At 45.4% G+C, this 27,635-nt stretch overlaps 1 protein-coding gene across 1 annotated transcript; it reads left to right on the forward strand.

Annotated features, from left to right (window-relative positions):
- The first annotated feature begins 2,686 nt into the window (after positions 1-2,686).
- LOC136463819 (wall-associated receptor kinase 5-like) lies at positions 2,687-6,182 on the forward strand. Its single transcript, XM_066462805.1, has 4 exons — positions 2,687-3,644; positions 3,737-4,255; positions 4,488-4,640; positions 4,724-6,182. The coding sequence occupies exons 1-4, from the start codon at positions 2,720-2,722 to the stop codon at positions 5,959-5,961; spliced, it is 2,835 nt and encodes a 944-aa protein (XP_066318902.1). The 5' UTR covers positions 2,687-2,719; the 3' UTR covers positions 5,962-6,182.
- The last annotated feature ends 21,453 nt before the right edge of the window (positions 6,183-27,635 follow it).

A 27,635-nucleotide genomic window follows, 5' to 3' on the forward strand; every position in this document is an offset into this window, starting at 1 on the left:
GGGAGTATATAGTTAGTCCGCTATATTAGTAAAGTGGGGAAACATTAGCAAAAATAAGGCACAGGGATTTCATCTATTATTTCTAATTTTAGCGTCCACTTTTTCATTATGCTTGTTTGGATTCCATGACATTAAAACCAATATCTAGAAAGTGCTTCTTATTTTATTATTAGATTATTTTCAATTTCTCTTAATTCCAAGACACCAAACAGGGCAAAGAAATCTAGTTTAAACTCTAAAAAGTTAGGGATATACTAGAACTCAACTGTCTCTAGAAATCATTTTTCCAGAATTATTAGTTATGTTGCTTTGTACCAATGCGCCTCAGAGTGACTTGTAACTAACTAAGTGGTTGATATTTTCCTTTTGTATTCACTTTAGCGAACACTGTAATGCATATTTGAGATCCTAAACAAACTTAAATAAAAAAGTTTGAAATGAAAAGCTTTAAATCACTTCAATTACAACTTTGGTGTAGGCCGTTTCTCCCTCCGAAGTCATTGGAAAATGTAAAAAAAAATATGAATAGCAAAATCATTAATCTTAAAACATAAATTTTGGGTCCTAAATGAATTCAAATGACAAAGTCATCAACTATAAAGTTGCATACATCTTCCAGTACTACAACTTTGGTTTATGTCGTTTCTCCTTCCAAGGCCATTTGAAAAATTCAAAAAAATATGAATATCAAAATCATTAATCTTAAAACATAAATTTTGGGTCCTAAATGATTTCAAATAAAAAAGTTATCAACTAAAAAGTGCATATATCTTCCAGCACTACAACTTTGGTTTAGGTCATTTCTCCATCCGAGATACTTTGAAATTTTTAAAAAAAAAATAAATTTCAAAATCTAAAAACTTCAAACATAATTCCTAAGGCACTACAAAATGTAGTCATGTACAAAGTTGTAGATCCCTTCGAGTACTGGAACTTTGGTTTTGTTTCTCCATTCGAGGACATTTGAAAAATTAATATTGAATTTCAAATTATAAAAACTTAAAACAAAATTTTCTGACCTTAAATGATTTCAAATGGAAAAATCGTCAGCTACAACATTGTAGATCTCTTTGAGTACTAAAACTTTGGTACAAAACCTTTTTGAGGCAGGCCAAATTGTCAACTGCCTCTAAAAAATCCATTTCTGAGTCGGCTAGAATTCCCAACCACCTCTATAAATGCCTCCATTTCTAGGAGCGTATGGAAAGTCTAGGTGCCTCTAAAAATTGCATTTTTGGAGGCGGTTTGGTTTGCCAACCAACCTCTAAAAACAGGAAGCATTTCTAGAGGTGGCTCAAAAGCCTTGTTACCTCTAAAATCGATTTATAGTGGCAAACCATTTTTAGAGGCGGATTTTGATAGAGCTGCCTCTACACAAAAAAGAAGGCACCTCTAAAAAATGGTTTATATGTAGTAGTGATACAAGCTATTAGGAATTACTTTACATGTTCCACAATGTTTATCCGGTTCTCATGGATAAGAAGCAAGATTCTTGATTAATATTTGATGTATTTTGCATCATATTTGTTTTTTACACAAAAATATATAGATTTTTGGTACTTCATCTATGTCATAAGAATAAGAAATAATTTATTTTCATAAAAAACTTTAAGTTTTGTGTCACCTTGGTAAGCATACTGAATAAATATTATGAAGTAGAGGTACTAGTTTAGACTTAATAAAGTTCTTTAAAATATTGGAGCAACCGATCAAGGAATCTCATGAGCAATTTTATTTTTCCCAATACAACGAGAGATCTTGGATCTTTACATCGAGAGCATTTGGTTTATAATTTGTACTCCCTCTATTCTAAATTGTAAGTCGTTTTGGTTTTCTAGATTTATACTTTTTACTTATATGTAGACATAGTGTATATCTAGGTGTATAGTAAAAGCTATATATATCTAGAAATGCCGAAACGACTTACAATTTAGAACGGAAAGACCACTAAGTATGAATATTTATATACAACCCATTTTATTTAGTCTACAAATACATATTACATACCTACTCGAATATGAAGCTGCAGTATGTGCAAACAAACCAAAGTGGGCCTTTTATTTTGATGGTATATAACTAACTCCCACCAAGAGTATGCCTTATCATCTTTTTCAAATTATAGTTTATTTTAGTGTTGTCGTACATCTCTGATTTTGATCAAGTTTATGAAAAAGCTATCAATATTTACAACATCAAATTAGTTGTCAATGAAAATGTCTTGGTAGTGTATTTATTTGATCATGTAAATATTACTATAGCTCTCTAAAAACTCAGTCAAAGATAGAAAAAAAAAATAACAAAGCTAAAGAAACTATGATTTGCCTCGGAGTCGGAGAGAGTACATATGCAAGAATTGCACTTCAAAAATGTATTTTGATTGACTCGTGACTAGGTGGCAATTCAAAGTCTACCCTGGTAAACTCTCAATCACGCACTGAATGATGAATGTGATATATGACCACATAACTACCACAGCACTCACAGTCCAGAGTCCAGCCGCTCGCGATCGTACCACCCGGTGCCGGCGGGCGGGCGACGACCGTAACATCTGATGGGACAGTGGAATTATGGCGGGTTAGAATCTTTGCTCACGACGGCTTTATACAGTATCTGCGCATGCACGAAACCGTATCTATAGCTTTTAAATATGAGTAGTAGTTCCGGTAGCCCAGAATATAATCCCGACACTAAACACCACGCAGACAAGCTGATTGGCTTAATGATGAGCTCGAGTAGAGTAATGGTTTGTGCCATGGTGTTCGCTCTGGCGTGCTTGGCGTTGCCGGCCATGCCACCTGCATCCGCAAATGACGGAGGGATACTGTATGTCCCGTCCGCTGCCACCATAGCTAGTCACTGCCCCTCCAGCTGTGGGATTGTCAACATCACCTACCCCTTCGGCATTGGGCCCGGCTGCTTCCGACAAGGCTTCCAGTTCGAGCTTACTTGCAACCACACCACTCAACCTCCAAAATTGTTTCTGGGTAACAGCACAACTCAGGTTAATCACATTGATGGTTCCTTGGTATCCATCCCAGCTATGTTCTTCAACAGTAGCTTGGAAGAATCTGGTACGAACACCCACAATATATCTTGGAATGCCCCCGCCAAGGGTATTACTATCCCCAGTTATACCACTTTCTTATTCCTAGGCTGCGATTTTGATGTTGACTTGTTTGACTCTGTGAGGAACCCTATCGGCTCCTGCATGAGCAGGTGCCACGGCAAGGTATTGCCGAATCAAGGGCCTTGCAATGGGTTTGGTTGCTGTTCCATCATTCTACAAAACGACATCTCAGGCTTTCAAGGAACAATTGTTCGGGCTGGTAATATGGCAGCACAGTCACATCCTCTGCACCCTGGCATCATGGCTTTCATGTCGATTAGAGATGAGTACATGGAAAATGCGACTGATCTTTTCTCAAGTTGGACAAATGCAAGCAAGATTGATGACACTGCACTTAAGGTTGCCATCATGGACCAACCAAGCTGCGAAAGCGCGCAGATGAACAACGCAAGTTATGCTTGTGCCACCGACAGCTATTGCCAAAATGAGTCATATGGAGGTTACAGCTGCTACTGCTACTATTATAATAATTATTATTTCACAGCCAAAGCTTACCTTTCCGAAGGATGCATGCAAGGTGCTCCCAGCTTGCTTTTCTCTAAAAAAAAGAAAATATTTAACATTTTATCTTCTTGTTCTTACTCTTATCAATCTATTGTTATGAAGCAGATTACAACCCCAAGCCTAAAGAACACTGCCAGAGGTCATGTGGGAACATGTCCATTCCCTTCCCTTTCGGGCTTGAAGAAGATTGTTTCGGAAACAAAAGGTTCCTACTTAACTGTACAGCCGCAAATGAGACGCTTTTTAGCACAAGATATGCACAGTATCACGTGACTGGTCTGTCAGTAGAAGATGGGACTCTGATGGTTAGCAACGTGCTAAACAATGCTAGCTCCGGGAAAGAAGTAATAATAGCTCAGGCCAACGAAAGGGGAGACGCGTACATGGACGACGGCCCTGTGGAAGACGAATTTGATTTTTCTATGGAATATGACATTGTTATACGATGGGCAGTTACAAATTCATCTTGTGAACAAGCTATGCATCGGAATAGAAGTAAGTATGCATGCCGCAGTGGATACAGTGATTGCAAAAACGTGATCCATGGGAAAACATTTATGGGATATCGTTGCAAGTGTTCTACTGGCTACACAGGAAATCCATACATACAGGACGGCTGCACAGGTACATACCTTTCCTCCTTCACTATGTGCTACAACATAACATAGTTCACACCCGAAAATGCATGGAAAGAAAATTAACAAGTTCACATACTCTAAAAAATTTGTAATTTGTAGTTAAATCCGACTAGGCAGATTTAGACAGAAGATTCCTTTTCATCGGCTTGGTATGAAAGTATGCAACCACAGATTATGATGATCAACATATATAAATAACGAGAATTAACTGTCTACAGATATTGATGAATGCTCACTGCCAAACTACTGCAACGGTACATGTCAAAACATTCCTGGAAGCTATATGTGCACACCGTGCTCTCATACCCAAGAATTTGATTTCATCAAGCGGCGTTGTGTTACATCAGCTAAGCAACGAAATCTTCTTTTAGGTAAGCCATAGCATACAAAACTCCCTTGAAATTATAATTTGTAAACGTTAACATGATTTCATAACAACAACAAATGGATATAGGTATTGCAATTGGAACTGGTTGTGGCCTTGGCTCCATATTTATTGGATTGGGGGTAATTCTACTTGCCAATAAGTGGAAGAAAGGCATCCAAAAGAGACTTCGGCGAGCATACTTCAAGAAAAATCAAGGTTTGCTATTGGAGCAACTGATCTCAGATGAAAGCGCTGCTAGCAAAACAAAGATATTCTCATTGGAGGAACTAGAGGAGGCGACTAACAACTTTGATGCTACTCGTGTTCTTGGTCATGGAGGACATGGAACAGTTTATAAAGGGATTCTATCAGACCAACGTGTGGTGGCCATAAAAAAATCCAAAATAGTGGAGCAAACAGAGATAGACCAATTTATCAATGAAGTTGTCATTTTGTCCCAAATCATCCATCGTAATGTGGTGAAACTGTTTGGTTGCTGCCTAGAAGATGAAGTTCCCTTGCTTGTCTATGAGTTCATTTCAAATGGCACTCTGTATGAACTTCTTCACACGGATACTACAGTAAAATGCTTGCTTTCATGGGATGATCGCCTGAGGATTGCAGTGGAAGCATCCGGGGCTCTGGCTTATCTACACTCAGCAGCTACAATACCAATTTTTCACAGAGATGTCAAGTCTTCAAATATACTCTTGGATGACAACTTCACCACAAAGGTTTCAGATTTTGGTGCTTCAAGATCTCTTTCACTTGATGAGACCCATGTGGTGACAATTGTTCAAGGAACATTTGGTTACTTGGATCCAGAGTATTATCGTACCGGTCAACTATCGGAGAAGAGTGATGTATACAGTTTTGGGGTAATACTTGTGGAACTCTTGACAAGAAAGAAGCCAATTTTTATTAATGATTTAGGTGCAAAGCAAAGTTTGTCCCATTTCTTCATTGAAGGACTTCACCAAGGGTCTCTTATTGAAATAATGGATACTCAAGTTGTGGAAGAAGCAGACCAGGAAGAGATTAGTGAAATTGCCTTACTTGCAGAAGCATGCTTAAGGGTAAAAGGAGGAGAGCGACCGTCTATGAAAGAAGTGGAGATGAGGTTGCAATCCTTAAGAACAATGAGGCTGAGAAAAAGACATCATTTATCCAAAAAAGATGGAGATATTGAGCCTTTGCTATGTGGAAAATCTAAGAACTCACTTAAACACATCGATCTTATTAATGCTGCACATATACCACCTCAAGAGACCTCGAGATGCCACAGTTTGGAACAAGAATTTGTATCTTCGTTTATGCGACGCTAACTACATTATGCTAAGATTAGAGGGTTTGCTTATATACTGCTGCATCTGAGATATCATATATTTAGAAGTTACATTTAATTTCGTATCTTCGGATGAGATTGTTTCACACAGATTCATTTTATGTGTAACATGCACAATGTACTGTAGACCAGATGGCTTGTATCCTTCTATATGATGGCTTGTATCCCTTCTATATTTTCTGTAGATGCATATAGGGTATAGCATCAGGTCCCTGTATTAAAGATAAGGTTCTATAAGAACATAGTTGTGGTTGTCGACAAGTCTATTGATAATTTTATATCAATTGCCAATGGCTCAATCAGTGGCTCCGGTAGGCATCAGACTAATACATGATTTCAACTGCAACACGTTGCTGCACTTTTTGTCATAATCAGGCTAGCACATGATTCCAGTAGGCATCAGACTAATGTGAATTGACACTCATATATGAGAACAGAAAGATATGGCAAACTCACTCTTCCCTTCAATGTCCTTGCATGACAGTACCAACTTCGTTGTCCTTTCATGACATTATCAATAGGACGGCCATCACGTGTATTCAACACAGAACTTCAAAGTCGCATTTGCAGATATGAAAGTATGTACAAGTCTACCCTACAGATGCAACTGATCTGCATATGGAAAATCTGAATTAGCTTGTCGCATATTAGACTTATAAAACTTCTGTAAGTGCGAGCGCGCATGGATCATCAGTACCTATATTTTGAATATTTTGACCAACTATCGGTATTACATACATGAAGCAACAAATTCCACTGAAAATGACCATGGCGCAAGGGAGCCTACCAATTTAAGGAGACAATAGTAGCCTGCGGGGACCTATGAACAGCAAAGTGCGGCACTCAGCAGCGTCGGCGGCGAGGAGTGGAGGACGGAGCAAGTAGAATTGGTTGGCTTGCGATGGAACGTATCGAATACACATATGAAATTGATATATGAATGTTACTACTCTCTCCATACTGGTAATTAAGGTCGTTTTGGATAGGATTTAGCATACCAAGGAGCAATTAATTAGGGTGCATGTTTCCCTGTTTTCCATATTAAATAGGGTTGTGGGTATGGTACATGCAACAAAGGTTTACAGCTAGAGTGGTTAGCGCATCGAGACCGAAGGCAAGAGACCAATGTTCTCGAACCCTCTTTGGCGCGGTATTTTTGCTGAATGCGTGAATTTTCCCTGCCAGTTGGCGCTCGTAGAGGATTGGTGCGCGAGTTGCATGTTGCATGGAAGGGGTTGCGGAGGGGACCGGCTACCGAAGGGTCGTGGTTAATGGGGGGAGGCGTGCGCGTACAGTAAACCAGGAGTTGAGGGGCATTAGCGTCCAAAACATGTTTTGTTAGATGTGGATACGGATCTAATTATCCTCGAATCTGTTATCTGTTATACTACTTAAAAAACACGTGGAGCTTTCGTCCAGTTCCGAATTTGGTGCTCGTGCCTCCGAGTTCCGAGTACGGATATGATAGAGCCTTCGTCCTCCGAGTTCTGAGTACAACCGTATCCTTATCGAATACTACGACGACTACGTGCGTGCCTCCGAGATCCGAGTATATCCGTTCCTTATTGACTAGCTACATCCGTATCCTAACCTCATAAAAAAAAACTACATCCGTATTCCTTATTGACTACTCCTACTACGACTACGGGTGCCCAAAAACCGTCATAGAAATCCGACATGTATACTCGGTAACCAAAAAAAAAAGTATACGTGCAACCGTCAGGCGTGTCGCGTGAGCGTCTCCGGCTTCCTGCCGATAACTGGGACACGCATACGTGCTACCGTCGGCGTGCCGCGTGCTGAGAAATGCCAGTCGATGTTCCGCGGCGCGGTGGCCACGTATTTCGATCTCGCGAGGCTGCGGAGCTTCGTGGTTTGATCTGCGGCAAGATCGGCACGAAGAAGACTGGGAGGTTGTTCTGGGCTGCAGATGAAGAGCCGAAGGGGTTGGGGTCCTCGTACTCAAGGACGCCGACGACGGTGGTGTTGTCGAACGTGCCTAGCGTGTGGTGTACCACCACACACTAGTACAATACGCTCGGTTGGGACCCGGTTTCTCAACTGGGAACATGAATCCGGGACTAAAGGGCCTCTCCTTTAGTTCCGGTTTTTTGCTTGGGACTAAAGGTCGGTTGGTAATACCAACCGGGGCTAAAGAGGCCTCCCGGCCTAGCCACGTGGGTCGGCCCTATTACTAACCAGGACTAAAGGTTTTCTTTTTTTTTCTTTTTTTTTTGTTTCTATTTTCAATTGATGATTCGTTTTGGTTTTCGAATAGGTTTTTGAATACGCATTCTACGCTGCTAATAATATACGTATTCTACATACTTATAATGGTCGAACATTTTGTACAAACTAAAGTATGAAACTAACGTATATATTACATGCATATACATATATTGTACGTTATTTTATGTACATATAATATGTGTATATATATTACACATAAAGTTTGCATTATATATTCTATCATATCTTTGGAAAAACAAATTCACTTCATCTGGTTTGGCTTCCATGTTTCGTTCATGTCATTGTAGAACTCGCCGGCGGAGTTTAATACCTGGTCATTAAGAAATCCTGCTATGGTCTCTTGAATTGCTTTCAGTTGGTCACGTCGTATGACTTTTTCCTTCAACCATAGAGTCTTCAATAAAAGTTAAAGGAAAAGTATTAAAATATATATATATATATATATATATATATATATATATATATATATATATATATATATATATATGTGTGTGTGTGTTGGTCACGTGATTACTTATATATATGAGTAATAAAAGAAATTGTGAATATATAAATATATTTATATAACGTACTTTGAGGATCTCTTTAGGAGTTCTTTTTGAGTACGCCATGATGAACTCGCAAACATAGTATCCGCAGTAGTTGGTCCCCTGTTCTTGCCTCAGAACCCACTTTTACGAGAAAAAAGATTCGGTGAATTGAAAGCATGCATGGTGTTAATTGAATTATATATATATATATATATATATATATATATATATATATATATATATATATATATATATATATATATATATATATATATGTAGCTAGTACTTACTTTGTGTGTGATTACATCCAGTGACGCTTTGCAATGTTTCACGTGGTGTTCCTCCATGAAACTTTTCCAAACATTGCGCCCAATAAAATAAAAAATTAATTTAGCCTTTAATAATTGTTGCAGTTAAGAGATCGAGGTATATATAGTTGCTAGAGAGACCAAATTACCCTTGGATAATATCTATCATGTCTTGGTACTCTGTTTGCTCTTTTCTTAACGAGTCTAAGATGCTCAACCAACTATTGGCCATATCGATGATCATCAATATCTAATGATTGTTGCATATGTTTTTATACACAAATATGATCGACATTAACTAGAGTCAACATATAATTGAAAAAATGATTGTTGCATATGCTTAGCTAGTATGCAAATAATTGAAAAAATGTCCATATGATCGACATTAATTATTTAACACTCACTTGAAGTTGTAGGGGAAGAGTATGTCCTTATTTTGTTGGTTCACTAAGAACCTCATGAGATTTTTCTCGAGTTTAGCTTTCCATTCAGGCGGGGGATTAGGGTGTTTGAGTAAGAAATTTGGATCAACAAAACCAACATCATTATCCTTTCTCTTTCTGAGTTTTGTCATCTCATATCTGCATATATAAAAATATAGTGTGAGCATATATAATTTATATATATACATGTAGCTTTATATATATACACTTTAATAGTAGAAAATAATCACACTTATAGACAATAGCAGCTAATGAGACTTTTGTCGAGAGAGTCCAGGTGACATAGTTGGTGTAATTCTAAAAACTCGACATATATAACGTCATCGCCACGGAAGTAATGTTGGTTTCTAACTCTAACAGAAACAAAGGTCTCTTCCCGTTCACACGCCGCCATGTACCACTTGTTTAGCAGGTACATTTGCGTACCCAGTTCACCTAAGGCCTCAGGGTTGTATAGACTCTTTCCATGTTCAAATTTCTTCCAAGGATCCACTTTCGGAGCAGATGGTCTTTCAGCGAGCACTTGGGCAAGGTCCAAACCAGTATCCTCGTAAAACCGAACCAGGTCCTCAAAATTGACGTCCAGTAAGTCTAAGTTTGAACCATATTCATTACGAATGACAAGAGAGGGACTGATTGTTGCGATTGTTGTCCGAGTTGTGCAACACCTTTCCCTGCTCTAGTCTTTTTCTGCGCCGCCTCAAATGACTTGGTGAGAGAGCGGTCGTAGTCTGATTTTGGCAGGGTCTTTTGAGATTCCCCTTTTTCTGGTCCACCTTCTTTCTTAGAAGATCTGGAGGTAGGTAGAAGTACGGTTTCTCCGGGTTCTCCGTCGCTTCTCGTTGCTTTCTTACTTTTTCGAAAAAATTGTTCACATCTTTTTGTACTGCGGCATTTAATTCCTTTTCACTTTTCTCGTAAGACAGTTTTTGGGGAATAACTGGATTAGAGGAGACTTTCTTCTTTGCCGGCTGGTGGGCCAACGGCTTCGTTTGCGGGGCGGACCTCTTAGGAGCTGGCTGCTTCTTGGTCATCAAGGGAGGCGGGGCTGGCTGATTCTATCTCTTTTTAGTGTATATCTAGGTATATCGCAATAGTAATATGTCTATAAAAACTCAGAATGATTTATAATTTAGAATGTAGGGAGTACTAAATAGTGTTTATAGCAGCTATAATTATTCCACAAAAATAATGTATAGTAAGATATATATAAAAATGACACTATTACAAGATAACATTCCAAATAACATTAGAATTATTAAGATAAAATTTTCTATTTGACACTGAAAAAATTTATGCTCTCTTATTTGATAACCAAACTTGAAATCTTTCTTATTTGTCTACCCTTCCAATTTTCCTTACCTATCTGATACTTCCATCAGTTTCAAGGTGTAACGGTGAAAGGTCCTAATGGCTAGAGTGGGTTGAATTGTCTATAAAAATTTCTATAACAACACTTAACAGGGTGGTTAGACATTATGAAGCGGAACGAGTGTTGCGCTAGCCTACTAAAAAATGCAAGCCACCTACCATAATTCTAGTTACTATAGTCTCTAATTCACACAAGGGGCTAAGTCACTACTAATAAGTTAGTGAACTCTCAAAAACTAACTAAATAGCCTCACTAACCACTACACAAACAAGAAAGGTAGCTCTCAAAACTAACTACACTAAAGACCTTAGCTACACTAGAGAATGTAAATACAAGTGAGGGTAGTGAAGATATACCGACGTGGCAAGCGATGATCAATCAATCAATCACAAGAAAACCAATGAAATCCTCGGAACAACATGACCAATGATTTATCCCCGAGGTTCACTTGCTTGCCAGCAAGCTACGTCCTCGTTATAGTGATTCACCCACTTGGAGGTTCACTCGCTAATAGGCATCACATGCCTAACACGCAATCAGGTGCCACACAACCAACACAAGATGGGGATCCACATGCTACGAGCAATCCACTAAAGTACATTTTGGCTCTTCGCCGGGGAAAGGTCAAGAACCCCTCATAATCACCACAATCGGAGCCGGAGACAATCACCTTCCTCCGCTCGATGATCCTCGCTGCACCAAGCCGTTTAGGTGGCGTTAACCACCAAGAGAAACAAGTGATATCCGCAACGAAACACAATCATCAAGTGTCTCTAGATGCAATCACTTAAGCAATGCATTTGGATTCACTCCCAATCTCACAAAGACGATGAATTAATGATGGAGATGAGTGGGAGAGCTTTGGCTAAGCTCACAAGGTTGCTATGCCAATACAAATGTCCAAGAGAGTGAGCTAGAGCCGGCCATGAGGCTTAAATAGAAGCCCCCACGAAATAGAGCCGTTGGGCTCTCATTGCAGCCCAACTCGGGGCGACCAGACGCGCCGATCAGGTATGATCGGACGCATGCCTCATCATCCGATCAACCATCGCCATCCACGTGTCACCACCGTTCAACCTCGCGCGTACGATTCCAACGGTCAAATTCAAACCCTCGCGTGTTAATTTAAGACTAGACTCGCGGCAACACGACCTGACGCGCCAACGCGGCATCCGATCGCTCCTGCGCCCGAGCCATCCACGCAGTGACCGGATGCGCTGCTCCTCGTGGCTTCTCAGCGTTAGGTCACTTCTAGTAAGCATCCAGAGGCGAAATTTCACGATTGGACGTGTCAGATCACACGTGACCGGACGCGTCGGTGAGTTAGGTCAACTCTGCCTCGCTCTGTTGCTTGCGTCAGCGTACATCATACATGACCAGACGCACCTCCATCGCGTTAGGTCACTATTTGTGCCAGAGTCCGGGCAGGGACTGACACCACGCTCTTCACTGCACCGATGACCGGACGCGTCGAACCCCGAGTCCGGTCACTGCGTGACCTGCGTCCGGTCAGAGGAAAACAGCTCCTCCACTTCACCAACTTCTCTACCCTTGAACAAATATACCGACCACCAAGTGTATCACCTTGTACACGTGTGTTAGCATTTTTTCACAAACAATTTCAAGGATGTTAGCACTCTACTAGATCTAAATGCATATGCAATGAGTTAGAGCATCTAGTGGCACTTTGATAACCGCATTTCGATATGAGTTTTACCCTTCTTAATAGTACAACTATCTATCCTAAATGTGATCACACCCACTAGGTTTCTTGATTACCAAAACAAAAGGGCCCTATCAAATTCACCTTTGCTTTGAGCCCATTTTGTTTTTCTCTTTCTTCCTTTTCAAGTCGAGCACTTGATCACCATGGCCATCACTACCATCAACAAGATCTTCATTTGCTCCACCACTTGGAATAGTGCTACCTATCTCATGATCACTTAGAGCAAATAGGTTAGCACATAGGATTTCATCAATTCACCAAAACCAAACTAGAGCTTTCAAACGGTGTTAAAATCCAATGTAAAAGACCGTTTTGCCCCTGCTGCCTCACGTGCCGCTATAGCCTCCTCACCGGCGGTGTGGTTGGAAGCCGACGTGACGCGTGGGCCGGGTGCGCAGGGGAAGCCGGTAGTCGGTTGCTCGGGGCATGGGTCGGCGGCCGGGGAAAGGGCATGCGGGTGAGACCGGGCATGCACGGGCGGCGGCCTAGGCTCGAGCAATCTTCGGCGCCGCATGGGGCCGCAAGTGGTGGCAGCTCCGGGGCATGAGGAGGTTGTGGCGGCACGTGAGGAGGCAGGCTGTGGGCGGTAGCAGGCCGTGGCAGTGCGTGGGGGCCACAGGGAGCACCGGCAACGGGCCACGATAGCGCGGGTGGCAGCGGCGATAGCTAACCACGGCGAGAGAGACGGCCAGTGGGGACGGCCAGTCACGGCGAGTAGAAAGGGAGAGAGAGGAAGAAGAAAGAGACAGAGGGCAAAAACGTCATTTCACAGTTGTTCTCTCACCTCCTAAGCTAGAAATAAATATTTTAATACGTCTGGTGTCCTTCAGCAAATTTGGCACAAACTAGAGTGTTCGCCAGCAAATCAATATTTTTCGGTGTCCGCTGGCAAAGCGACCTCACTTTTAGTGTCCGCTAGCAATTATTGCCATGCTTTTTTTTCTTAATTTAAGTATGCTAGAGATAAGTTCTTTGAGAATAATTATATAATTGGATGCATATTTATACCCATTATTCATCATATATATGCTTAAATTTAATGTGATTACCATATGCCGCTATTGGAACTTAGCATCCGCAATAGTGCCTCCTATCTCAACACCAATTCACTACCAACTCGCGCTATACACTTTTTAGTACCTTGTTGTTCAAAGACTATGATGACTATTCTGCCTATATACGACCAAAACAACGCTTGACCTAGTATTAAGGTTTCGTATTTCTTAAGTTGCTGATTCCCACTTTCACATGCAAGACTGGTGAACAAGATAAGGAGATCTCACTTCTTTTCTTGTTTGGCTAAAAATAACCATGCATGCAAGATCTAAAGAGACTCGCATACACGTATTAACTTTGCAGGTTAGCTTCTCAAAATTAACTACACTAAAGACTTTAGCTACACTAGAGAATGTAAATACAAGTGAGGGTAGTGAAGATATACCGACGTGGCAAGGGATGATCAATCAATCAATCACAAGAAAACCAATGAAATCCTCGGGACAACATGACACAATGATTTATCCCCGAGGTTCACTTGCTTACTGGCAAGCTATGTCCTCGTTGTAGTGATTCACCCACTTGGAGGTTCATGCACTAATAGGCATCACATGCCTAACCCGCAATCGGGTGCCGCACAACTAACACAAGATGGGGATCCACAGACTACGAGCAATCTACTAAAGTACCTTTTGCCTCTTCATCGGGGAAAGGTCAAGAACCCCTCATAATCACCACAATCGGAGCCGGAGACAATCACCTTCCTCCGCTCGACGATCCTCGCTGCACCAAGCCATCTAGGTGGCGGCAACCACCAAGAGAAACAAGTGAAATCCGCAGCGAAACACAATCACCAAGTGCCTCTAGATGCAATCACTCAAGCAATCCACTTGGATTCACTCCCAATCTCACAAAGATGATGAATCAATGATGGAGATGAGTGGGAGGACTTTGGCTAACCTCACAAGGTTGCTATGTTAATACAAATGTCCAAGAGAGTGAGCTAGAGCTGGCCATGGGGCTTAAATAGAAGCCCCCACGAAATAGAGCCGTTAGGCTCTCACTGCAGCCCAACTCGGGGCAACCGGACGCGCCGATCAGGTATGATCGGACGCACGCCTCAGCGTCCGGTCAACCATCGCCATCCATGTGTCACCTCCGTTCAACCTCGCGCGTACGATTCCAACGGTCAAATTCAAACCCTCGCGTGTTAATTTAAGACTAGACTCGCGGCAACACGACCTGACGCACCAACGTGGCATCCGATTGGTCCTGCGCCCGAGCCAGCCACGCAGTGACCGGACGCGCTGCTCCTCACGGCTTCTCAGCGTTAGGTCACTTCCAGTAAGCATCCAGAGGCGAAATTTCGCGACCGGACGCGTCAGATGACACATGACGGATGCGTCGGTGAGTTAGGTCAACTCTGCCTCGCTCTGTTGCTTGCGTCAGTGTACGTCATACACGACCAGACGCACCTCCGTCGCGTCAGGTCACTACTTGCGCCAGCGTCCGGTCAGGGACTGACGCCACGCTCTTCACTGCATGTTTGATCTAGATGTAGCAAAGTAGATATGGGTGTTGCATATACATGCATGTTGCAAGAGTATGTTTCATGTGTTTCAGGTGTTTTATACGTATGTTGTAAGTGTTTTATCTGGATGTTACATATGTTTTGCAATGGCTACACACGTGTTTTTCAAGTGTTTTTAGGTGTTTTGCAAGTGTTTCAGATGTATGTTGCTTGTGTTTCGGCTGCAGAAGTGATCTTATGTTGCACATGTTGCAACGGGACCCGCCTGCTATAGCTAGTGGGGTGCCGTGCATGCGCGTAGGAAGCGGAAGGGGATGGAGGCAGGGGCGTGGGGTCACGAACGTGTGAAGTGAAGGGGGGATGGAGGCAGGGGTGCATGGCCCCGCGTGCATGCGGGCGCAGGAACTAGAAGGGGTGCAGGCGTCCGGACGGGGAGGCACGGAGGTTCCCACATGCGCGCAGACGTGCGTGAAATGTAGAAAGAGGCGTTGGCGTCCGGACACATGCCTCTGTCTGGACATCCGGACGCTAGCCTTGCCGAACTTTAAAATTGACTTGGGAATCTGGATAGAATAAGAGTGAATTCGACAGTCGGAGTCGGACCGGATATACAATTGCAAAGACACAAAGAAACGTACTTTGAAGTTGCACTGCAATGAGATTTTGACATGCCTGCCATTTCATGCTCGGACGAGTGTCCTCGCGTGCTGGCCAGCTTGAACTCAAACCTGCATATATTCAGACAAAGTAACACTTCATATTAACCTGTAGTTGTTCTAGTACAAACCAGAGATCTTGGCACGTGGAATAGAACAGAGGATTTACAGCACAACGAAGTGAAAGGCTAGATAGGTTACATCTTGTTAATGTAAAGGCAATAGTGTCTTCAGGTGTAGAAATCGAATTCGTTCTAGATGAAGCAAAACTAGATGGCCCAACCTATCAAGTACGAACAGCTGCTTGTTACGGAGCCACTCAGCCACCTGCACAAACATGTTGGTTCGCGTTGTCAAAGGCTAGCTGTCTGTCCTGGTCTCGGCGTTGCGCCAGCGTCCAGCGTATGTACGCCGATTGAGTGTAACACAAAGCTTTCCTGAATTTCTCACTGAATTTTAAAAAACACTCTAAAACTCGAATACCGGCTAACATAATAGCCTTTTAACTTTCAAAACCCGACAGATTCGGAGGTAGCCCCAGCCCTCTCGCAGCTGGTCTGCAAGTGTAAGCAGAAAACGCAATCGGTTGCGCAAGCCCTTGCAAACGGGCAGTGGATTTGAGAGATCACTGGAGGCGTCTCAGTCCAGGCGCTGGTACATACTAAAGCTCTGGGATCGACTAACAGAAGTAAACTTGGGGCAAGCGGTGGTTGATGAGCTCATTTGGCCGGCGCTGCCCTCCGAGTTGGGAGTTCAGCTCCAAGTACAGCTCTTCACCTTGGATCCTTGCCTTTCGATTTGGGAGAGGATGGAATGCTCTAGGAAGTTTCTTAATAGGAAGATCGTTTCCTGTCAGTGTGGTGGGACCTGGAACGTGCAGATCACGACTCGGAGTCACGTACTCACGTGTGGACCTGTGAACTGTGAAGTCCATGGAACAGGGGCCAGAAGTGTCCAGTAGGTCTGGACCGCAGAGAGAGTCCCAAACCAACTCTCAAGCGCCTAGTGTGGTTGCTGTTGGGGAGCAGTGACGCGTACTAGAGAGTCGGATAGGAAAAAAAAAATCTGCTGAGTGCTGACCATACTGTGTGCCATTTCAAAGTCTACCGTGGTAAACTCTCAGACAGTCACGCACTGATGTCATAATATGCCTCACAAATACCAGACCAGACAGTCATACGTAGTCCCGACCGTGACTTGCCCGGCGGGCGACGACCATGACATCTGATGGGGCAGTAGTAACTATGGCGTGTTACAATCTTTGCTCCGGACAGGAGTATCTACGCGTGCACGAAACTGTATCGGTGGCCTTTAAATATGCGTAGTCCGAGTCCCGTAAACCCAGAACCCCGACGCTTCACACAACGCACAGACAAGCTGATTGGCTTAATCATGAGCTCGAGTAGTAGAGTAATGATTTGCGCCATGGCGTTCGCTCTGGCGTGCTTTCGCTGCCTTGGGGATACTGTATATCCCGTCCGCTGCCTCCTTAGCTCATCATTGCCCCTCCAGCTGTGGGAACGTCGACATCACCTACCCCTTCGGCATAGGAGCCGGCTGCTTCCAACAAGGCTTCGAGCTTACCTGCAACCACACCACTCAACCTCCAAAGTTGTTTCTGGGCAACAGCACAACTCAGGTTACTTACATAAGCATAGGAGATAGTAACTTAGTTTACGTCCCTACTCCCTGCTATGTTCTTCAACGGTACTAGCATGGAAGAATATGGTACGAAGACCTACAATGTATCTTGGGATGCCCCCTAAGGGTATTACTAACACCAGTTATTATAACACTTTCTTCTTCCTTGGCTGCGATTTCGATGTTGACTTGTTTGACTCTATGAGAAACCCAATCGAGTCCTGCATGAGCAGGTGCCACGGCAAGGTATTGCCGAATCAAGGGCCTTGCTAAGGATGGCAACGGGTCGGGTTCGGATCGGGTGAAGTCTCCGTGCACCCGAAATCGAAACCCGAAATCGAAACCCGAATCCGCCCCGAAAACCGATTCGGGTGGAAATCCATCACCAAAACCAAACCCGCGGATACCTGAAACCCGAACGGATACCCGAAACCCGAATGGATACCCGAAACCCGCGTATATATATACACATATTCACGTGTATAAACAAGAGGCAACAAATAATAAATATTTTTATGAGTTAACTTTAAATAAATTTAATAATCTAAGTAAACAAATTATTATTAGTATATTATAAAACATGAGTTTTAATTCCAAATGATTTATTTCGGATATCCATTGGATATCCACGGGTGGAAAACCAAACCCGAAACCGAACCCGATTGGTTTCGGGGCCCCGAACCCGAAAACCGTGGGTGAAAAACCATCCCCAAACCCGAACCCGCAGAACCCGAAACCCGCGGATATCCGCCCCAAACCCGATCCGTTGGCAATGGTTTTGGTTGCTGTTCCATCCGTCTACAAAACGACATCTCAGGCTTTTAAGGAACAATTGTTCGGGCTGATAATATGGCAGCACTGTCACATCCTCTGCACCCTGGCATCATGGCTTTCATGTCGATTGGAGATCATGGCTTTGTTTAGATTGCAAGTTTTTTCACTCTCTCTCTATCACATTAAATCTTTGGACACATGCATGGAGTATTAAATGTAGATAAAAAATAACTAATTACACAGCTTGATTGTAAATTACGAGACGAATCTTTTGAGCCTAGTTAGACCATGATTGGACAATAATTGTCAAATACAAACGAAAGTGCTACAGTGCCAAATATTGATTCCTGACTGCAATCTAAACCAGGCCCATTACATGGAAAATGCGACTGATCTTTTCTCAAGTTGGACAAATGCAAGCAAGATTGATGACGCTGCACTTTGGGTTGCCATCATGGACCAACCAAGCTGCAAAATCGGGCAGATGAACAAGGCAAACTATTTTCTATATTCTTAGTCAAACTAAAAAAAGTTTGTCTCCTCGAAAAATGATATGCGTATTTATTTTTTAAATATATTTTAGTACTCCCTTTGTCCCAAAAAAAACATCATCGCAGCATTTGAAGTACGTCCAGAAAAGAATAATGTTTTAGACATAGGTCCCACTTAACATTAATTTTCCGTGGCTACCTGCCCGCCCCATCCCTCCCTCGTCGTTCTCTGTCTCTCCCTCCCTAGCTCCTATTTTCCTCCGCCCCCTCCTCTTCCTCTTCACCGGTGACCCCCTCTTCTTCTCCTCCGCCGGTCGCCCTCCTCTTCTCTTCCATCGGTGGGAGGCCGGCGCACACCCTCCTCTTCTTCTCCGTCAGCGTGGAGGTGACACTGCCTGGCGAGGCTACATCGGGGTGGCGGAGATCCGGCCCCTCCCTCCTCTGCTCCTCCCATGGCCGTCAGTAGCCTCTCCTCTCTCACCGACGGAGAGAATGCTCGGACGGAGAGGGCACGGAGTCGCTAGATCTGGCGTGGGCTACGGCCTCCCTTTGCAGTGCTCAACAAGGAATGGACCAGCAGCAAGGCGAGGCGAGGCGAGGCTTGGCGGCCACCGGCCACCATGTGGTTCTGAAATTTTGAATGTGAACGGGAGAAGAGAACATGACAGAGACATTGAGGGGCTATTTTGGTCTTTTTTCCTTGCTTATTGGTTGTCGTGCTCATTCCTAGAATGACAATAATTCTGAGACGGTACTTCTGAGATGGAGGGAGTACATTCTAGAGAGTCAAGTAGACAAAAGCTTCTGCTGCCCAGCATACTGTTCCATACACCATACTATAGTCGGTTCTCGCAATCGCTAGCTGTAGAAAGAGTAAGCGCTACTATCACATCAGCCTTGCTGTAAGGATTGAGAAATGTACGGACAGACTAAACGCTGAATTAGTTTCAGTCATTTCAGCTGCTGCTCATAATATAGGGACGGTAACTCATGAGAAGACTCAAAACTCCATCGACCATGTAAGTGGTTCTAGCCCCCCTGTCTACGAAAGAATGTGCGAGTAGGAGTAATTTTAAGTTAATGTGTCTAAAGTTTAATTAAATATATAGATAAAAATATTAATGTTTATGGCATTAGATAAATATAGTATAAAAATATATCTTATGACAAATCAAATGATACGTATTTAATATTATATTAATATTTTTATTTATAGTTAGTTAAATTTAAAATATTTTAACTTGGTATTATACTAGAATTGCATTCTTTTATGGACAGTGGGAGTATATAGTTAGTCCGCTATATTGGTAAAGTGGGGAAACATTAGCAAAAATAAGACACTGGGATTTCATCTATTGCTTCTAATTTTAGCGTCCACTTTTTCATTATGCTTGTATGGATTCCATGAAATTAAAACCAATATCTAGAAAGTGCTTCTTATTTTATTATTAGATTATTTTCAATTTCTCTTAATTCCAAGACACCAAACAGGGCAAAGAAATCTAGTTTAAACTCTAAAAAGTTAGGGATATACTAGAACTCAACTGTCTCTAGAAATCATTTTTCCAGAATTATTAGTTATGTTGCTTCTTACCAATGCGCCTCAGAGTCACTTGTAACTAACTAAGTGGTTGATATTTTCCTTTTGTATTCACTTTAGTGAACATTGTAATGCATATTTGAGATCGTAAATGAACTTAAATAAAAAAGTTTGAATTGAAAAGCTTTAAATCACTTCAATTACAACTTTGGTGTAGGTCGTTTCTCCCTCCGAAGTCATTAGAAATGTAAAAAATATATGAATAGCAAAATCATTAATCTTAAAACATAAATTTTGGGTCCTAAATGAATTCAAATGACAAAGTCATCAACTATAAAGTTGCATACATCTTCCAGTACTACAACTTTGGTTTATGTCGTTTCTCCTTCCAAGGTCATTTGAAAAATTCAAAAAAAAATATGAATATCAAAATCATTAATCTTAAAACTTAAATTTTGGGTTCTAAACGATTTCAAATAAAAAGTCATCAACTAAAAAGTGCATATATCTTTCAGCACTACAACTTTGGCTTAGGTCGTTTCTCCATCCGAGATATTTTGAAAAAAAAATAAAAAAATAAATTTCAAAATCTAAAAACTTCAAACATAATTCCTGGGCACTACAAAATGTAGTCATGTACAAAGTTGTAGATCCCTTCGTGTACTGCAACTTTGGTTTTGTTTCTCCATTCGAGGACATTTGAAAAATTAATATCGAATTTCAAATTATAAAAACTTAAAACAAAATTTTTTGACCTTAAATAATTTCAAATAGAAAAATTGTCAGCTACAACATTGTAGATCTCTTTGAGTACTAAAACTTTGTGTCGGAATCATAAACCCGGGGTCCCTCATGGACCTGCTTTCCAGCAAAAGTTCGGCCCAGCAGACGACGTTGCGAACGACGCGTAACTCCTGGGCCGGCCCAAAAAAACCTAATGATAGGCCAGAAAGGCGATCCAGTCTCCGACCGGAAGGCCTGGCCAAGGAGAAACGACACTCGCTTCTGACTCCGGCCCGCCTCTCCGACGGGAAGGCCTAGCCAAGGAGGAACGACGCTCGCTTCTGACTCCGGCCCACCTTTCCGATCGGAAGGCCTGGCCAAGAAGAGGACAAACGTTCGGTTCCGACTCCGGCCCACCTCTTCGACCGGAAGGCCTGGCCAAGGAGGAACGGCGCTCGCTTCCGACTCCGACCCGCATCTTCGACCGAAGGCCTGGCCAAGGAGAGGACGACGCTCGCTTCCGACTTCGGCCCGCCTCTCCGACCGGAAGGCCTGGCAAAGGAGAGGACGATGCTCGCTTCCGACTTCGACCCACTTCTCCGACCGGGAGTACACCGAACCTCTGCTTACAGCTCTTCTCCGACCAACGCGGTCGGAGCCAACTGGGAAACGACTGAACAGGGACACCTGCTTGGTGAAGACCCAGGAAACGGATAGAGCAAGTAAGGCGGGGCGCTCCAGTCAACCGCAATACCAAGGATCATACCCTGCACACCTGCAGGACAGTACTGTCAGATTATGTCAGAAGGGTACTTTATAACCTTCCAGACATGTCAGAACACCAATAGTGTTGTGGGCACCGACATTTGACCTATAGTATGATAGGCGCCAACATTTGCCATACCAGAAGAACACGGTGGAACCAACCACATGCATCCAGCCATCAACAGTATTGTGGGCGCCGACAAACCACCTTGTACCCGACGGCGTGGGCAACAAGACTAGGTAGCACACACACACTCTTTCTCTCACACTCTCTCCCTTGTAAAGCCATCCCCTTCAGCTATAAAAGGGGATGTGCTCTCTCCAAAAGGAGGATGATTCGAACAACGATTTGAACGATTCCAACGAACAACAGACGGATCATTCTGATTCTCTCTGCTTGGCTCTAGAACTCTAAAGCCAGACAAAGCGTACGCTCGAACACCTTGCGCACATCGAAGCTCCCCTCACTCTTGGCCCTTCGGTCTGGAGTCCAACCGGACCTCTGAAACCCCCATCTTTCTCGCTCTCGTTTGTAACCCCACAGCAAACTTCGGGCACCTAGGCTCAGGAATAAAGTCTCCGACCGACTCAAACTGGACGTAGGACACGTTGTCTGAACCAGTATAAACCATGGGTCATTGAGTGCTAGGCCACATCCGATCACAACGTACGGTAAAACTACAAATATTTACGTGTTGGTCACTTTTCGCCCCGACAGATGGCGCCATCTGTGGGGAGAACGTCGTACATTCACGTTTTTGGTCATCGGATGGCCCACTTTTCCACCACCTTCGGCATGGCGGGCTCAAGCGATACAACTCGCTTCGGCTCGCTAGAGTTTCCCACGCTCCCACCTGTTGGGATGTGGGTTCCTCCCATCTTCGAGCCGTCCCAGACCTTCCTCTTCGGAAGCCTAGACTTCATCTCCGACCGGCTCAGTGTACTTCGCCTTCATGAGAAGGCACTTGTCCCAGCGCCTGTCGGAGTAGGAGCGCCCTCCGTCGGCTCTAGGACACCCGGCGACTTCAACGACGAGGCACCTGCGCTTCGCTCCGAGCCTACGCTGGGCTTAAACCTCGCTATGAGTAACGTACATACTGTTATTTACTCGCTATTTAATATCTTCTGCTGACTCTCTGGAGGGACCCCGTTGTCCCTACCACAACCGCCATGTAGCCGGTTCCCCTACGGCCTCACGTCCCCATGGATGTGTACGCACGGGGGCTCCGAAGGATGCTGGCGCCGCCCCCTTTCACATTCGAATTCGTGGGGACGGCGGGCTATGCCCCCACCTCTTTCCACGGCCTCATGGATGATGAGGTTGAGAGCGATGGCTCCAGCATCGGCGACGTCGTGGCACCTAGCCACCCTCTGTCCCGGGAGTGCACTATAGCGGACGCTCCAGGACAGCCACCGGTGGTGGCAGAGTCTCTACAGACCCACACCCCTCCGGATCCTCGTGCGGGGGCCCTCGCATGTGCGCAGGAGCACGGCGAGGAGCTACAACATCATGGATGGGGGGAATGATCTCCCATAGTTCACTCGGGCTGGCCAGAACATCGCCGCTGCAGCGATGCTTCTGCGCAGTCTTCCAGAGCCTGTCGACCCCTAGGGGCAGGCGGTCCACCAGAACCTCCGAGCACTGGTGGAAACCGCCGCCGTTGAATATGGGGAGAGCTCCGCATCACGACACCGACTTGCGGCCTCTCTCCCCACCAAGGGAGTGGGGACGCACTAGATGAATCGCTCCATCCGCTCACCACTACAGTCGCCGGGCGTGGAACAGGAGGCCGCAGCTGCACTACGACCTGACCTGGCGCCCGCTCCACATCGGCCACCTGTGCGCGAATGCCTCGGGCCAAACCAAGACCCTCGCAACGTCATCAGCAACTGGTGTCAGGCCCGGCATGATGATGATGTCCATCGGGTGGTGGTGAGAGTAGGCAGCGCGGGCCCCGACCGGACCATCGAGGGGAGCGCTGAAACGCACCCTAGGCATGGTCGCCGACCCGATGACCGGAGTCCTAGCCCGGATGGCCTAGGACCATGGGCCTTTGGTCGACGCATCCAGAGAGCGCCGTTCTCACAGCGCTTCCGACCGCCTACCAACATTGCCAAATATACCAGGGAGACGAATCCCGGTATATGGCTCGAAGACTTCTGGCACGCCTGCCGAGCCGGAGGAGTGGATGATGACCACTTCATCATTCAATACCTCCCCATCTGCGTGGGGAACATGTTCGAGCATGGCTCGAATTCCTCCCGCATGACAGCATTCGTGACTTGGCGGACCTCAAGAGAATCTTCGTCGGGAATTTCTAGGGGACATATGTCCGCCCTGGGAACTCCTGGGACCTCAAGAGCTGCCAGCAGGAGTCCAATGAGTCCCTGCAGGATTACATTCGTAGGTTCTCGAAGCGATGCAACTCCATTCCCGATGTCGTCGACATGGACGTCATCAGCGCGTTTCTCTCTGGGACAACCTGTGAGTCTTTAATCCACAAGCTTGGCTGTCTGAAGCCCTGGACCACCTGTGACATACTCGACGTCGCCACAAACCACATCTTTGGCGAGGAGGCGGTCGGAGCGGTCTTTAACGGAGGCCAGGACAAGGGCAAAGCCAAGCACAAGGATCAAGACGAGGGCCCCTCCACGCAGAGGGGCAAAAAGAACAAGAAGGATCGGCGTCGACCGGCCAGCTCCGCGTTGGTCGGTGCGGCTGATCGCGTGAGCAAATAGCCCTAGCAGGGCCTGCCTGATCACTTTGACAAGCTCATGGAGAGCCCGTGCACCAACCAGGCCTACCCCGTCAAGCACCTCTACAAGGACTGTGAGCTCCTCAAGCGCTTCCTGTGATAGGTCGGTAGGCCAAAAGAAGGAAAGGACAAGGAGGCAGCAGCCAAGAAAGGGGGCGCAGTGGGCAAGGAAGGGGACGGCTTTCCCGATCCCGAGGAATGCATCATGATCTTTGGGGGATCTGATGCCACCTACTCCAAGTGCCAGAACAAAGTGCGCTACAGAGAGGCATGCATCGCCGAAACGGCCATCAGCTCCTTAACTGGTCAGAATCTCTGATCACTTTTGATCAGAGGGACCACCCTTCCCACGTCGCCAGATCGGGTCGCTACCTGCTCATCGTCGACCCAATCTTCCACAACAAGCACCTCACCAAGGTGCTGATGGACGGAGGCAGCGGTCTCAACATCCTCTAAGGCAACACCCTCGACGCCATGCGCATCCCCGGTCGGAGCTTCGCCTAGAGAGCTCTCCCTTCAACGGCGTGATCCCAGGGATGTAGGTATACCCGCTCACACAGATCGACCTGCCCATCATGTTTGGCGACCGGGCCAACTTCCGCTCGGAGGTCCTCACCTTTGAAGTGGTGGACTTCCTAGGGTCCTACCACGCCATCTTGGGGCAGCCGTGCTACGCCAAGTTCATGGTGATCCCCAACTACACCTACCTCAAGCTGAAGATGCCGGGACCGAACGGCATCATCACTATGGGTAGCACCTTTTCTCATGCCTACACGTGCGACCGCGAGCATTTCGAGCTCACCACTGCCGTCATCAACTCATCCGAGCTCCCGTGGCTTGGGGAGTTGTCGACCCCAGTAGTCCCAGATTGCAACAAGCCAACCTCCTCGACTGCCTTCCGCCCACTCGAGGAAACTAAGGCGGTGGGGATCGACCCCACTGACCCAACCAAGATGGTGCGGATCAGGACCCAGCGCCTGGCCAAATAGGAATGCAAGATCACTTACTTTCTATGTGCCAATCACGATGTCTTCGTGTGGAAACCTTCTGACATGCTAGGCATACCACGGGAGGTTGCCGAGCACGCATTACGCCTCGTCCCGGGCTCTAAGCCCACCAAGCAACGCCTGCGTCGCTTTGACGGTGAGAGGCGCAGGGCCATAGGCGAGGAGGTCACCAAACTCCTAGCAACCGGATTCATCAAGGAGGCATACCACTCTGACTGGCTTGCCAATCCTATTCTTGTCAAAAAGAAGACTGGAAAATAGAGAATGTGTGTTGATTATACTGGCCTCAACAAGGTGTGTTCAAAGGACCATTTTCCTTTGCCACGCGTAGACCAGATAGTCGACTCTACCTCAGGATGCGAAATGGATGCCTACTCAGGCTACCACCAGATCATGATGAAAGAGTTCGACCAGCTCGTAACCTCATTCATCACCCCGTATGGTTTGTATTGTTACGTAACCATGCCTTTCAGTCTGAAGAACGCTGGCGCCACCTACCAAAGGTGCATGCAGCAATGCTTCGTCGATCAAATCGACCCGCTCGACCAGTCTGATCAAGTCGAGCAGCCAAAACCAACAATCGCCGTCTATGTTGATGGCATAGTGGTCAAAACGGTTCAAGCTTGCGACCTAATCGCAACCTTGGCTGCAACGTTCGCGAACCTCCGAAGGTTCAACATCAAATTGAATCCCTAAAAATGTGTTTTTAGGGTTCCAAAGGGGAAGCTGCTTGGATACATTGTGTCCGAACAAGGTATCAAGGCCAACCCCGAAAAAATAATGGCCATCTCCAACATGGGCCCTATACACAACATCAAGGGCGTACAAAGGCTCACCGGCTGTTTGGGCGCCCTAAGCGGGTTCATCTCCCGGCTGGGCGAGCGAGGGATGCCTCTCTATGAGCTTCTTAAGATGACAGACATGTTTGTCTGGATTGAGGAGGCACAGCAGGCTCTGGAGAGCCTCAAAGTGTCACTGATGTTGGCCCCAATCCTCGTCGCTCCTGAATGGGGAGAACCCCTCCTCCTCTACGTCGCGGCAAGCAACCACGTGGTGAGCGCCGCCCTAATCGTTGAAAGGGAGGAGCCAGGACACCACTTAAAGGTCCAGCGACCCATATACTTCGTTGGTGAGGTACTTACTGACCCTAAGGTTCGGTACCCCCAGGTGCGAAAACTTCTATACGCCGTGCTAATGGCGACCCAGAAGCACCTGCACTACTTCACCGACCACAAAGTCTCGGTCGTCACTTCATACCCGCTGGGAGACATCATCCGCAACTGCGACACCATGGGACGAATCTCCAAGCGGGCACTTGAACTAATGGGCCATGACATCAGGTATATCCCCCGCACTGCTATTAAGTCTCAGGCTCTCGTGGACTTTGTCGCCGAATGGACAAAGGTCTAGCTCCCAACCCCAGACGTCACCCATGGGTACTGGACGATGTACTTCAATGGGTCCGTAATGGCGCCCGACTCAGGGGCTGGAGTGGTTCTAATCTCCTCAGATAGGAGTAGGCTCTGCTACACCATCCGTCTGCACATTTTGGCCTCAAACAACGCCTCGGAATATGAGGCCCTGATCAATGGACTGCGCATTGCCATCGAGCTCGGCGCTATGCGGCTCTATGTCCATGGTGACTCAGAGCTAGTCGTCGATCAGGTCATGAAGGAGTCCTCTTGCAAAAGCCCCCTCAGGGCAGCATACTGCCAGGAGGTGCGCAAGCTCGAGGACAAATTCTTGGGGATCGAGCTACACCATGTCCCTCGAAAGGACAATGATGCCGCCGATTTTCTCACAAAATTGGCTGCTAGACGGGTTCCATCTCCGGACGGGGTCTTCATCAATGGCCTTCCTGAACCATCTGCCCGCATCCTGGAAGGTTTGATCTAGACACACCCCGATGCCGACCCAGCGCTCGAGGGCTCCGACCCTAGTGCCTCCATGATGACGTCGCCCGCTGATGTCACCGTAGTAGCACTCGATCAAGCCGACTGGCGAGCGCCGCTACTTGCCTACCTCCTCAAGGTTGTTCTCCCACCTGAAAGGACTGAAGCACAATGGATTGCTCGATGCGCCAAGACATTCGTCACGTCCAGTAACAAACTTTATAAACGAAGTCCATCAGGAGTACTCATGAAG

Source organism: Miscanthus floridulus, chromosome 7 (genome assembly GCF_019320115.1).
Source record: "Miscanthus floridulus cultivar M001 chromosome 7, ASM1932011v1, whole genome shotgun sequence".
In the NCBI taxonomy this organism is placed as follows: domain Eukaryota; kingdom Viridiplantae; phylum Streptophyta; class Magnoliopsida; order Poales; family Poaceae; genus Miscanthus; species Miscanthus floridulus.

Coding starts and splice junctions, on each gene's coding strand:
- LOC136463819 (XM_066462805.1), top strand. CDS start 2,720: ATGATGAGCTCGAGTAGAGTAATGGTTTGTGCCATGGTGTTCGCTCTG. Junction 4,256..4,487: donor CATACAGGACGGCTGCACAG/GTACATACCTTT, acceptor AACTGTCTACAG/ATATTGATGAATGCTCACTG. Junction 4,641..4,723: donor GCAACGAAATCTTCTTTTAG/GTAAGCCATAGC, acceptor AAATGGATATAG/GTATTGCAATTGGAACTGGT.